We start from the raw sequence: 13,261 nt of genomic DNA on the forward strand, positions 1-13,261 counted from the left end.
AAGAAGGGTTTCAGCTACCGGTGTAGCTAAGTCGGCTAAGGCACTTGCCTGCCAATCCGGAGTTGTGCTCGGGCGTGGGTTCGATTCCCACTTGGGCTGATTACTTGGATTTTTTTCGTGGATTTCTCCAACTGAAGGCGAATGTCAGGTAATCTGTGACGAATCCTCGGCCTCATCTCGCCAAATACCATTTCTCTATCACCAATCCCATCGACGCTAAATAACCTAGTAGTTGATACAGTGTCGTTAAATAACCAATCATAAAAAAGGTTTCACCCAATTAATTGCTTTTTCAACTGCAGGAAGGAAAATACGTCCCTAATTTTAATGTAAATGAATGAAGACGTTCTTTATATTTCCAACGATGTATTATAACAGGAGAACACATCATTATTTCTTGCTAGAAAGTCACTTTGGGAAATTGAGTTGTCGATTGATCACAAAGCGAGACCACAAGTTTAATCATTATTTTTTTATTCAGTCATGTCGTGAATGGTGAAGACTATTAAAGTAGGGCCCTGAGGACTGAAATGAGATAATTTAGAAAACTAAAGTATCAGATAGGTAGACAAGATACGCAAATCAAGAGAAATTCCTCACGCTATTTCATTTCTGTTAAATTCTGAGTCTCATACGCCTGACACAAGCAAAAATATTCCAGCAAACTCAGAAAAATCAGAGAACATGATAAAGTTAAGTTAAATTAAATTACCATTTTAAAATATACCTTGTTTCGGCGGATCCCTTTCGAACCACTCGGACCTCCAGGGGTCCGCGGAACACAGATTGTGAATCGCTGGTATGGTGATGATGATGCTTATGCTTATGATGTTGGTATGTGAATTAATGATGGCGAGGTGAGTCCGAGGTCCAAAGTTACCCAGCAATTCTTCTTCAGTTAGTTGAAGGAAAACCCCCGAAAAAAACTCCAACCAGGATTTTAAACAGGGCCCGCTCGTTTCACGGTCAGACGTTCTAACCGTTTACTCCACAGCGGTTGACCATGATATGATTGGATGATTACGCTGGTCCCCCCCTCTCTCTCCTCCCCTCCCCACCCCACCCCTCCCCTCCCCCTTTCTTTTCCCCCCTCTCCCGATCCTCATTTCTCTCTACGTCAGTGATTCCCATATTATTGAAGGCGAGACATATTTTGTTTGCCATCCCTTCCCTCCCACTATCGCAGCGGTGCTTAACCCTATTAGAAGAAAAATACAGATCCCTGTAAAATCGAAAACGATGTTAATTTTACTCAAAACCAGTTGATACCACCCAACTCCCTAATGTACTGATAACTGCAAGACGAGACATCGGAATATGCAAATCTGTATTCCAGTTCTCTTTAGCTTCTTAGACTATCCTTTCTGATAAATTTTTCGAACACTTGAACACTTTGAATAATAGTTAGGAAGGCCAAGATGTTAACATAACAGTCAGAGATAAAATTAACGGATTCATAAGGGAACTTGATTTCTGGTCGACATCAGCTAGAGAGAGGGAGTACAGTAAGTATACCATCATGTAAAGTGACCTGAACTATATGGAGCAGGGTACACTTGTTAAACTTGCAGTTTTATCTCTAAACAAATGGGATACTCACAGGTACAGGCTGCTTCAGAAGCAGTTAAAACTGAACAACGCACTGCAAGACCATAATTATAGTCTACAGTATTTTAAATATATGATTACGTTATCTCATTATGCATAAGTGTTTAATTTACAATTTATACACATATAATGTATAGGCCTGCAACTGATTTAAAGTGTGGCTGCAATTTGAAAACATGCGATATCAGCGTCGTTTGTGCCGTATTCAGTGAGTAATGCATCCCTTATTCTACGCATTTCTTAATACCCAGCATTCTTATCTAGAACACTCCTCAGTTTATCTTCGACCGTTTCTTGTGTTTGATTCAATCACAGTGATGTTTTGGTATTACCTCTTACCGGCGCATTATTTGTGCGAAACCATAGGCGTAAATTAGCGCCTTTCACCACCGATTCGTTTTTCTCCAGTGCGAGAGAACGATAGGATATCCCCAGCGTATAGGGAATTACAAGTATGGACACTTCGCGCCAGTACCTTTGATGTAACAGGACTGATTTCAATGACATTCAAACCAGGTTGAGCGTGAGATTCTGCTTTTTCTCTAGAGTTGGCGCTGACATCACACCAGTTAGCAGCCGACCTAGCTCGTTGCACTCGACACAGCGGAATATAACATCCATGCAATTACAATTAATACATCTAGATGCATTATGTACTCAAATAAAATAAATTGGATCGATGAAATAATAAATCCCTCAATATCTGTAATGTATAGACTCTAGAGTTCCTTAATAATAAGAGTTGAGACGTTGATCCCATCAACAATTAAAATATGTAATGATTTGATAGCGCTGAAAATGGAAAAACAAAGAAAATTTTGAAGTTTTATTTTTCGTTGCGAATTCTTCATAATACCTCTTTTTTGTTGTTGAAAATGTGATTATAAAGTAATTTAGTGGATTTGTATAAATTTCGCGAAAATTCCTAGGTATATTGCAATTAATTTTGGACTTTAATTAAGAGATTTGCATTTTACATGCATAAAATTAAATTTTTAACTCAATTCGCGTGTATCGTTAATGCCAAACAATCACACCCCTACTCATCAGTCATGAACTCATGATTACCTTCTACCTGATGTTCTTCGTTGGCATGTCCATGGTCTTTGGAGATGTTATTTTCTTCTTCTTCTTACTCCCCCTTTTTGTCATCATTATTGTCATCATCGTATTATTATTATTATTATTATTATTATTATTATTATTATTATTATTATTATTATCATTATTATTATTATTATTATTATTATTATTTTTATGATCATCTTTCAACTAGTTCATTTTCAGTAACCATGTTATAAGTAATAATTGCCCCTATACATTACAGGTAGACTACCGTTACGCTATTTGTTTTTCTCTTCGTTGGAATGTGTAGGCGTAATATTTTACTATGAATATTTGATGAGAATCGAGTTGATTTATTTTTTTCTCTGGCAAATTTGATGCCGTGAAAACTTACTGTAGCCTACTAAATAACTCTGTTGAATTATATTTCATTTTAATTAATTTACAAAAAATACGCAAATGTGTTCAAACTTCTGTTATTATTTAAAAATGGGTACAATCTTCATTATGATAATGGCCTCTTCTCAACTTTTTAATCAACTGAGCCAATAAATCATACAACTTTCGGACTGAACTGACACATTGTCACTCACTCTCTGCTAGAAGTACGAGAAGTGGTAGTCTAGTAGTTTGTTCTTTACTTAACGACGCTTCTGGACTATGAAGGCCGATGGGATAATATGTTGATGAAAGAGCGGAAAATGAGATTGACAAGGAGAGAAAGTACTCTTATAACATTGTCGTAACAAACCCTCGCTTTCTGCAACTCATAATACAGTCTGCTGCCATGGATGGAACCATAGTATGCGACATTTGACCAGTTAGGCAACTTTTGAAAAAAAAAAAAAAGACAACCTATCACATGGAATCTGTTATAGTTCCGTCGATCTACGAGTCTTTATTTATCCGCTTTTGTTACTTAATTAATGGCAATACTGGAAAGCAGTAGTAGCTCCAGCAATAGCATTAACGGTGGTGGTGGTGGTGGTGGTTTATTTCACCTGTTGGTTGAAATTCAACGGGTTCTTGCATTCCATTGGTGAGTGAATGTGTGATTAAAATAGACTAGAACAGCGTTTCTCAAACTATGGTCCGCGGACCACCTGTGGTCCTCGAGGTTTGCCCTTGTGGTCCTGAAAAAAAGACAGAAGAAAAATAAAATTCAAACAAATTGCGTATCACACTATAGCTGAAAATCACAGAGTTTGTAAATAACACATGGCAATCGCCTAGTACTGACATTTTATTAAATTAATTTACCCTATCCGTCTATCGCCTTTCCACTCAGCAACAAAAGAGGGATTTAAAGCACTATGAACGTGGTGTTTCTCGCCATCTTTTCCGTGCACATCTGGCGCTGTGCCTGTAACCCAGCTAGGGACCACCCGAATTCATAACAGGACAAAAGTACCGAACCTTTTCATGTATTTATGACTTTCTTAATAGTTTTTCCGACACTCAGTCTGCACATTGAAGTGGTCACGTACTGTACGTCGTACATCAGTAATGGAACGTGCAAAATTGCATCTTTACTTGTTGAAAATCGGGCATGTTTCGGCATTAATTTTTTTTTATTTCTGTTTTTGCAAATGACGATATAAGAAATTTTATTCTATTAACATTAACTTAATTAGTTAATAATAATATAAAATTAATTCAGTTAAATTAATTTTAATTAATTATTTCTACATTAAAATGTAAGTATCCTGGTATTAAAATAACTTATGCTACATAAATACTTTCGAAGGGAACAAGAATAAGATGGTCCGCGGAACTGTTCTGACTTAAAAAAAAGTGGTCCCCACTTCAGAAAAGTTAGAGAAAAGCTGGTCTAGAAAATATTTTTTTTTTCGTAATCGTTTTTGGAGACATGTGGTCTTTACCTTTTTTATTTACCACTTTATCTTATATAAATAATTCAAAGACGAAAATAATTATAAGCTGATTTTAATAACGTCGCTGTTATGTATTTTTAGTGAATATCTTGTCTCCTCTACTATAAGAGTCTGAAAGGCGAAAAAATGACATTTGGAATGCTTTCGCTTTTATTGTTGTTACTAAAAAGATGACAGGGAATTCGTAGATCCCTATAGTGGTTGTGTGATTTCAAATAATCGTAGGTCATCGCTTGATGAGAATGATTATAGTACGATATCATAAAAAATAGAACTTGAACTTCTGTGGAATAGGTATCGTAACCAGTGCAAAAAATAAAAGAAACATTTGCTGCTCAAGCCACTAGTAACATCTTGAGTGTAATACATGTACGATGTTAATCAAACTTCATTAATTTTTTCAATGAAAATACACTTCTAGGGAGCAAGATGCACGTAGAATATTACATAAATGGTATCGGTAACATTTTTCCCGAATAGGTGCCCACTTAAACGTTCCACATTAAAAGTAAGACCCCTATTACATCATTGTTGCCTGAATGACGTAAGACGTCGTTTGGTAATTAACGTCTTATAACATATTAACTTTTTGTGTAAATGTATATGGATAATTTCACAATTTTTCATTTCTGTGGACAGTTGTTTCAATCAGAGTTATGCTTTCAGAGTATTATTAAAATGGTGTGTTTATTTGTTTAATGAAATTAATTGACTCATTGCATTTTAAAATATTCTTACAATTTTATATAAAAACGTCTGTACAAACAAAAATTACGTAACGAAAGCTGTCTGTGTTCATGTAGTGCAAATATTGTTTGCTGGACGAACAGATATATTTTGAAGCTTTTTGAGAAACTCTTGTTTTTCCATTGGTCCTCGAAGAAATACGTGTTTTACTTCCCACCTCCTTCCACGTTAGAAAATACATTAGCGACGAAAGTTTTTGTAGCTTTTTGTGACTGGTGGTGGGTTCTTTTGAAAGAATGTAAGGGCAGAAAGTTCAGTATAGTGGCACATAAACTTCCTCCAAAATTGAAAGAAAGCAGGAACCCATTAGAGCAATATATATGTCTTGAAATAGGATTTTGTTCGACTAAAGAAATGCCCTGGTCTAGTGTAATCAATAAAGAAAAGCTGTTGGTTTGTTTCCATGGTCTTCATGTATAGTCAGCTAAAACGTTTCTATAATGCTGCTAATCTGGTTTAGTTGAGTTCACTGCTGAATTAAGATCACCTGTAAAGCGGAATTTATTACTTCTAATAATAGAATGGTAGGTGGGGCTGGGTAGCAAAATATTTTTTTACATAATTTGTTATTTTAAACATGAAAATTCAGCATTGGAGTACACCTGTGGAGTAACGGTTAGCGCGCCTAGCCGCGAAACCAGGTGGCCCGGGTTCGATTCCCGATCGGGGCAAGTTACCTGGTTGAGGTTTTTTCCGGGGTTTTCCCTCAACCCAATATGAGCAAATGCTGGGTAACTTTCGGTGTTGGACCTCGGATTCATTTCACCGGCATTATCACCTTCATCTCATTCAGACGCTAAATAACCTGAGATGTTGATAAAGCGTCGTAAAATAACCTACTAAAAAAAAGCATTGGTGTTAGCTGAGAAAATCATCTGTACTACCTGGAATATAAACTGTCATGGCGATTTAATAATATTTCTTACGACATTAATCGGTCTGTTGTGTATTTTTCTTTTACATAGAACCTCTAGCTCTACTTTCTCCGAGAAAGAAGTTTTGCTTTGAATTTTGTCTTAAAAATCCATCGTGCTTGGTCAAGTATGAACCCGCAATACTTAATCATTGGACCACCGAAGTTGACACGAAGAAAATTGACAATGAATTTTCTGTCTTTTGTACCTGTCTAGAATATTGGACTTCTATAAAATATGTGGCGGATAAGGCTGTAAAATCTCTCCGAGTACTCTTACCCAATAATTTTATTATTGTATCATTTCTCCATTGCTATATTACGAGTCTTATGATACCTTAATACTTGCATTTTCGATCCCCGCTTGGGCTGATTACTTGGTTGAGTTTTTTCCGAGGTTTTTCCGAACCGTAAGGTGAGTGTCAGGTAATCTATGCCAAAACCTCGCTCTTATCTCGCTATTATCATTCCCATCGACGCTAAATAACCAACTAAAAAAATACCTGTATTTCTGAATAGCTACCACCATATTATGTAAGCTGAATGGATAGATCAGTTAATACTTTGAAGTTTAAAATCCGTTTTAAATTCTCATTGATCTGAATTTCATTGCGTAATATAGAATTTGTCATATATGGCCGTTTGAGCTTTATTGGCCATTGGACATAACGTTCGCAGATTGAAACGCGGCCAAGGGCACAAAATTTTTATGAACTATAAAATCCGTATCGTGGCTTGTCCCGGAAGTGGCTGTGGATCTGTCGTAGATTTACGGCACGTAAAAGATCTCTACCTTAATAGGGGGCTATACGCAAACTCTCTTGCTGGTTATCACCCAGCGTAATGACGCGTAATGGTCTCTGCAGTTGAAGGTGTCGTTAAGGAATGAGATAGTGAAATTTGATATTTTTCTCTAATTGATTCACATTCTTCATTTTTGTGTGTAGAAATATCATTGTTGCAACAAACGTAAATTCGAAATTAGTTAAAAAAAATTGGGGCCTAGATTTTGAAAAAAAGAAGAAAAAAAAAGGCTATAGTAATTCATTAAAATGTATATATCTCAGCCATTTTTAAAGATACATTCAAACTTTTTATGACATTTTACTGCTAAAAGCACGGTTTTTAAAATTGATAAATGTCCGGAACACAATTTTGATATTGTCTTTAAAAAATTTAACATAAAAAATTACAGTTTAAGAATAAATTTTAGAGGCACTTTTATAGAAACATGTAGGCATATTTTTCAAATGCAACGACAATGAATTTCTACTCCAGAGAAAAGTTTTCTAATAGCCTAAGGAATATGAATACCAAAATAATATGTACGTAGCATTAATAGTTCCAAAGATATAATTTATATAACTTTTTGTTTGAAACAAAGTAAAAAGTTAAAGTTACGGGAAATTGTAGTTAGAGTTTAGTGTCACTTAAAATCTCTGTGCAGCAGATATATAAAAATGATGTTACGGAAATGATAAGACCATAAATGGTATTAAATGTTATGTACCTGTGATGTATTTTTCAGATATCAACAGTATTTTAAAGAATAAAAAAATAAAAATATATAACTTATAAAGATACGGAAAATTTCAATCGAAGTTTAGTGTCATTGCAAACTCCTTTGCACCACAGCTTAAAAAATGACATCACAGCAACTGACAATACCATAAATGCACATTAAATTTTATGTAATATATTTTTCACACATTATCAGAATTATTTTGAAGGAAAAGTAATTGAAAATTTACGCTTTTCACTGTATTTCACTATCTTCTATCCTTAAATGAAATTCTACTGCTTCACTGCCAATGTGACGGGCACAATGGTTTATAATTATTGTGCGCAAACAGAATTTTGATTAACTAAATTAACTTGAATTGTATGTAATTTACTTATGACTACATTGTTTTCTTTTACAGGCAATTCTGAGAGACTCAGTTGTGAGTGTTGAAATTGAAGTGAAACCGCACAATCTGGTACCAGACACAAATTGCTTCATCGACTACCTGAATGAGTTGCAGATACTAGCACAAGCCGGCCCAGTCACAGAACATTACTACACTCTCATGGTTCCTTTGGTTGGTGAGTACATTGCATCAAGTTTCATTTTTTATCTATCGCTCTGCTCGTTTTTCGAACTTTCCTCCATTTTGTAAAAAGCACTTTCCAACCTTGTATCGTAATATAGTACTCGTACTATTCTGTGCAAACTTTTATTACGTTTATATAAGAGGAACTACTCCTTTGTGTAGGGTGGTTTTAGAGAAAATTGCTATATTCTCTCCTATAATATACAGAGCTATTATTATCATATGTCCCAGAAAAGAGCGGCCGGCCGCGCCCTGCGTGGTTTCCGCCGCGCGCTAACCGTTTCTCCCGCGCAATCGAGCTCCAGGAGCCATGTGGCATTCGTTGTGCCTAGAAATCGTGTAATGAAACTCTCGATTCTTCAAGTGTACAACGTTAATGTATAAAGTTTAGTGATTATTGTGTATTTAGGTAATGCCTAGCAACAAATTCTCACTGTGTGAACATGTGTATATATACAATACGTACATAAAAGGCAGAAGGTCGAGTGCGAAAACAAGACGAAAATTTGGAATAAAGTTTCTAAACAGACCTGTGCCTTCTGCCAAACAATTAGACGACTTGCTAAAAGATTTAAGGGAACAGGCTCAGTGAAGAATCGAAAATCAAGCAGAAAACGTAGTGTTCTTATGCGGAACGATTGTCAGTTTATTTCCAACAAGATTCCCCACTGCTCATACAGCTGCCTTGTCAATGAGGGAATTGAGGCGTATTTTCGGTACGAGACTAATCAGTAATAATTTCAGGCCTCCACGAAGCCCAGATATAACACCCTGCGACTTTTAGTTATGGGGAACACTAAAAGAAAGGGTTTATAGAAAAAATCCTCATTCTATAGATGAACTAAAAGACTATATACGAGAAGAAATCCAAGCTATCAATGATGTGGAACTTCAGAGTGTTGTTCATTCGTTTATCAGATATGTCAGTTATTTGTGGCGTCAAACAGGACCCATTTTCAGCATGGTAAGTCCAAATTATTGAACATTTATTGTTAGTACTGTTATATACTGGAGAAGCGCCGGAGAAATGGTTACGCGCTCGGCGGAAACCACGCAGGGCGCTGCGACGGGGCGCTCTTTTTTGGGACGTATGATAATGATATAACAGATTTTTATGAAACTGAACGTAGTGTCTTCTTTTGCAACCCTTGACTCAGTTTACATCAAGCAAGTAGACTACTCGAAATCTGTAGAAGATATTCTAATGCATTTTTATATTGACCACCGATTTCTTGATTTTTTCAAAATATTCCATAAGTGCGAAATAGTATTAACACTTCTGTCTCTATATAGATTCGCGTGCTACCATCGTTTCTGATTTTTCTTCTTCTTTTACAAATACAATAACACCATCCCATAAGAATGAGTGCAGCACTTACGACTTCCCTATCCGACATCTTACACGAGAACTAAATATGGAGCATTTCTACACCGAGTATTCAAAGTGAGCATTCGTCGCTCACTTTGTAACATTTGCTCACTGTGAGCATTACATTACAGCGCTCCGCTCAAGTCAGTCCCGGATTTACTCATTTTAGGACCATTTTCGAAAGATATGGAAATTATTCTTATTGGTTCCTACATAAGAGTTGAAACAATATCTCGTCTGTTTAGCGTTTTGTAAAAGTGTTATGACCGAGTGCACAAATCTCGGTTAGTAACGTTTAAGTAATAGATATTAGTTAACCACACATTATGCTGTTTTTCTGTGGCACCAAGATCGGTTACGAGTTTATACCACGCTAACCATGAGAATTTACTAACCCGTCGAGTGCGAGCGGTTAAGTAGCTAACAGTGGCAATGAATCCAAATGGAGTATGATAGAGAGTTTTTGAAAAAAAAAAGTGTTTCTTGATACGATAATTCATACTCTAATGCCACGTGACAGTATACAGTGACTACAATAACGGTATGTAGTACGAGAGAGTTTTTGCCCACTTATGAATGATTGGATACGATAAAGACAAAAAAACTGCGTCAGATCAAGCATTTGGAAGCATGGAAGGTGATTTATTAGAGAATATGAGATGAAAATGTTGACAGAATAAAGATCATTTAGGCACGAGGCTTGGCGAAACCTAGATTTCATTTAAATCAATAAAGTGATGAATGTGAACAAATAGTATTTGAGGTTATGTTCACACGAACTCTAACTTACGCCAATTTAGCGACTTTTAATTGTTTTTCAATGTAAATTTATTTTCTTTTTCTATTGCTTAAATAGGGAGAGGAGACGGCCTCCAGATATGAAGGGTAGCTGCGAATATATTGAATAAGCAGTCGCGGACAGCCGATAAGGGATGGTCCTCCAGCTTGGGGGTTGGGAAAAGGGATAACAACCCAACATAAGATATAAATGACACTCGAGAAGAAATTAAACGCATAATAAATATAGAAAATGCCTGTTATTATTCGGTTGAGGAGCTTTTGTCATCCAGTCTGCTCTCAAAAAGCTGAAAGAATTTATAAAACAGTTATATTACCGGTTGTTCTGTATGGTTGTGAAACTTGGACTTTCACTTTGAGAGAAGAACAGAGGTTAAGGGTGTTCGAGAATAAAGTACTTAGGAAAATATTTGGGACTAAGAGGGATGGTCCACAGCTGTGGAGTAACGGTTAGCGCGACTGGCCGCGAAACCAGGTGGCCCGGGTTCTATTCCGGATCGGGGCAAGATACCTGGTTGAGGTTTCTTCCGGGGTTTTCCCTCAACCCAATATGAGAAAATGCTGGGTAACTTTCGGTGCTGGACCCCGGACTCATTTCACCGCACCTTCATTTCATTCAGACGCTAAATAACCTGAGATGTTGACACAGCGTCGTAAAATAACCGAATAAAAAAGAGGGGCGAAGTTACAGGAGAATGGAGAAAGTTACACAAAACAGAATTCCACGCATTGTATTCTTCACCTAACATAATTGAACATTAAATCCAGACGTCTGAGATGGGCAGGGCATGTAGCACGTATGTGTGAATTAAAAAATAAGCCCACCCTAATAATAATAATAATAATAATAATAATAATAACAATAATAATAATAATAATAATAATAATAATAATCTTCGAACGGTTATGAAGATAATCTGAAACAACTCTTCAGACATGAGGTTATCTTGTGAAATATAACGAAAACAAATCAACTTCAGTTGTTTCCATGGCAATAGGAATAAGCAGAAACGCAATAATTAAAAGATAGCCCAGAACGATAATCTTCAGTTGTTTCCATGGCAATGGAATAAGCTGAAAGACAGTAATTAAAAGACAGCCATGGAAGTTATTAAGGTCAACGAAGAGTTTCGACTTTTATCGTATTATCTCGATAGGGAATCATTTTTGGACAGTAGTGTTTTAAGAAAAAATGTTTCATTCCGTGCTCTTTATCACATCTGAAGATTAGAAATAGTTGTTCTGAAGCACCTTGTAGAATAATGTAAAATACAACAAACCAATGTTTCAGCCTAGTCTAGGCCTATATTACAATAATGATGTTCCATTAACAAACAAAGTAAGAAATGAAGCTGTGCTATTAAGAGTGGGTGAAGGAAGAATAATGCTGAAACTGATAGAAGCAAAATAAATCGGCTGGGTGACTGGCTGAAAGGAAACTATCGAAAATTACCTACTTAAAGATGCTTTGGAAGAAATAGTGGACGGGAGAAAAGTTCGGGGCAGAAGAAATTACAATATGAGATGATAGACAACATTAAATTATATTAATCATATGCGGAATAGAAAAGGAAGACGGAGAAGAGGAAAGATAGCAGAATGCTGGGCTTTTAGTAAAGAACCTGCCCTTGGGCAGAAAACTATGAATGAATTGATGTTTGAAATGGGTTTCTGAACCAAAATTTAGCGACATATTTAGTTACCAGTACTTACATTGTTAATAAATAATATTATGCAGCCTAACTTAAGTAAATATCTTCATTTTCAACGATATGATACTCGAATTTACAACAACAATTTGGAAGTATCGTTATCTCCATCTTCGTCTTTTTCATCAACTTCAGATTATTAGTCGTCAGACGGAGAAAATTTTTATTCTTTTGGGTGCTGTAGGCCTATCGATACCAAGAGTGTTTTCGGCCTCGAGAAGTCCATTTGAACACTTAAATAAAACCATTGCTATGGACGAAAATGAAGTATACGTCCAGCAATATGGTTTCAATTTCTGTAGCTGAAATTACATCTAGATCTCTCTCCAGTTGTATTATTTATCTTGATGTGGAGACCAAATACTAAAAATAATTTCCATCTTAATCTATTACGATTGATATGGCTGTGAGCATGCAGACCTATCACAAGTTTCTGAAGTAAAAAGAACTCTACACAGAGCTATGTTATTACAGAAAACTAAAGCAAAGAAAAGTAATTGTAATTTTAAAAATGGCACTCTTTATGCTATGTTGCGGGTTGCATCGGCCCGCTGTCGTTAAGGAGCAATGATATATTGCGGGATGCATATTGGCGCTCTACCGCTGATGAGTAAGATGCGCTTAGAGCAGTCATTTCCAACTGGCCAACCCATGACGTCGGATCGCGTTTCTCCCTGGAGCAGAACTGGTAGAGCAGTGAGGGAGGGTAATGTTGTGTCTCCGCTATTTAATTTAAACATCTCCATCCCATCCACTGCCACTTTCCCTACTTTGCTCTTGTAGCTATGCTTCCCCTCTCAAGGAGCTCAAAAGCAGAGACGTGTGATGTGACAGAGCTAGCAGTTGGAAATGCCTGGCATACAGTATTAAAAAATGTTGGCAGATATCTTTCCCAAATAGGTGCCCGCTTAAACGTTCCACATTAAAATCACTAACAGAATAACAGTGGAGATATCTAGAGAGGACGAAAGACACTAAACATAAATTTACCTGAGTTGTATGTTACAAGCGTTGACTTTATTTGTTTTTAGCTAGTAAGAAAGTGAGTACAAATTCAAAATTAT

At 36.3% G+C, this 13,261-nt stretch overlaps 1 protein-coding gene across 1 annotated transcript in view; it reads left to right on the top strand.

Moving 5' to 3' along the window:
- Positions 1-13,261, top strand: part of LOC138715132 (telomerase-binding protein EST1A-like) — a 230,256-nt gene that overhangs the window by 199,054 nt on the left and 17,941 nt on the right. Inside the window, exon 20 of the mRNA XM_069847672.1 lies at positions 8,151-8,313. Within this exon, the coding sequence (XP_069703773.1) occupies positions 8,151-8,313 (163 nt within the window). The remainder of the gene's footprint in view (positions 1-8,150; positions 8,314-13,261) is intronic.

The sequence above is a fragment of the Periplaneta americana genome, chromosome 15 (genome assembly GCF_040183065.1).
Source record: "Periplaneta americana isolate PAMFEO1 chromosome 15, P.americana_PAMFEO1_priV1, whole genome shotgun sequence".
Lineage (NCBI taxonomy): Eukaryota > Metazoa > Arthropoda > Insecta > Blattodea > Blattidae > Periplaneta > Periplaneta americana.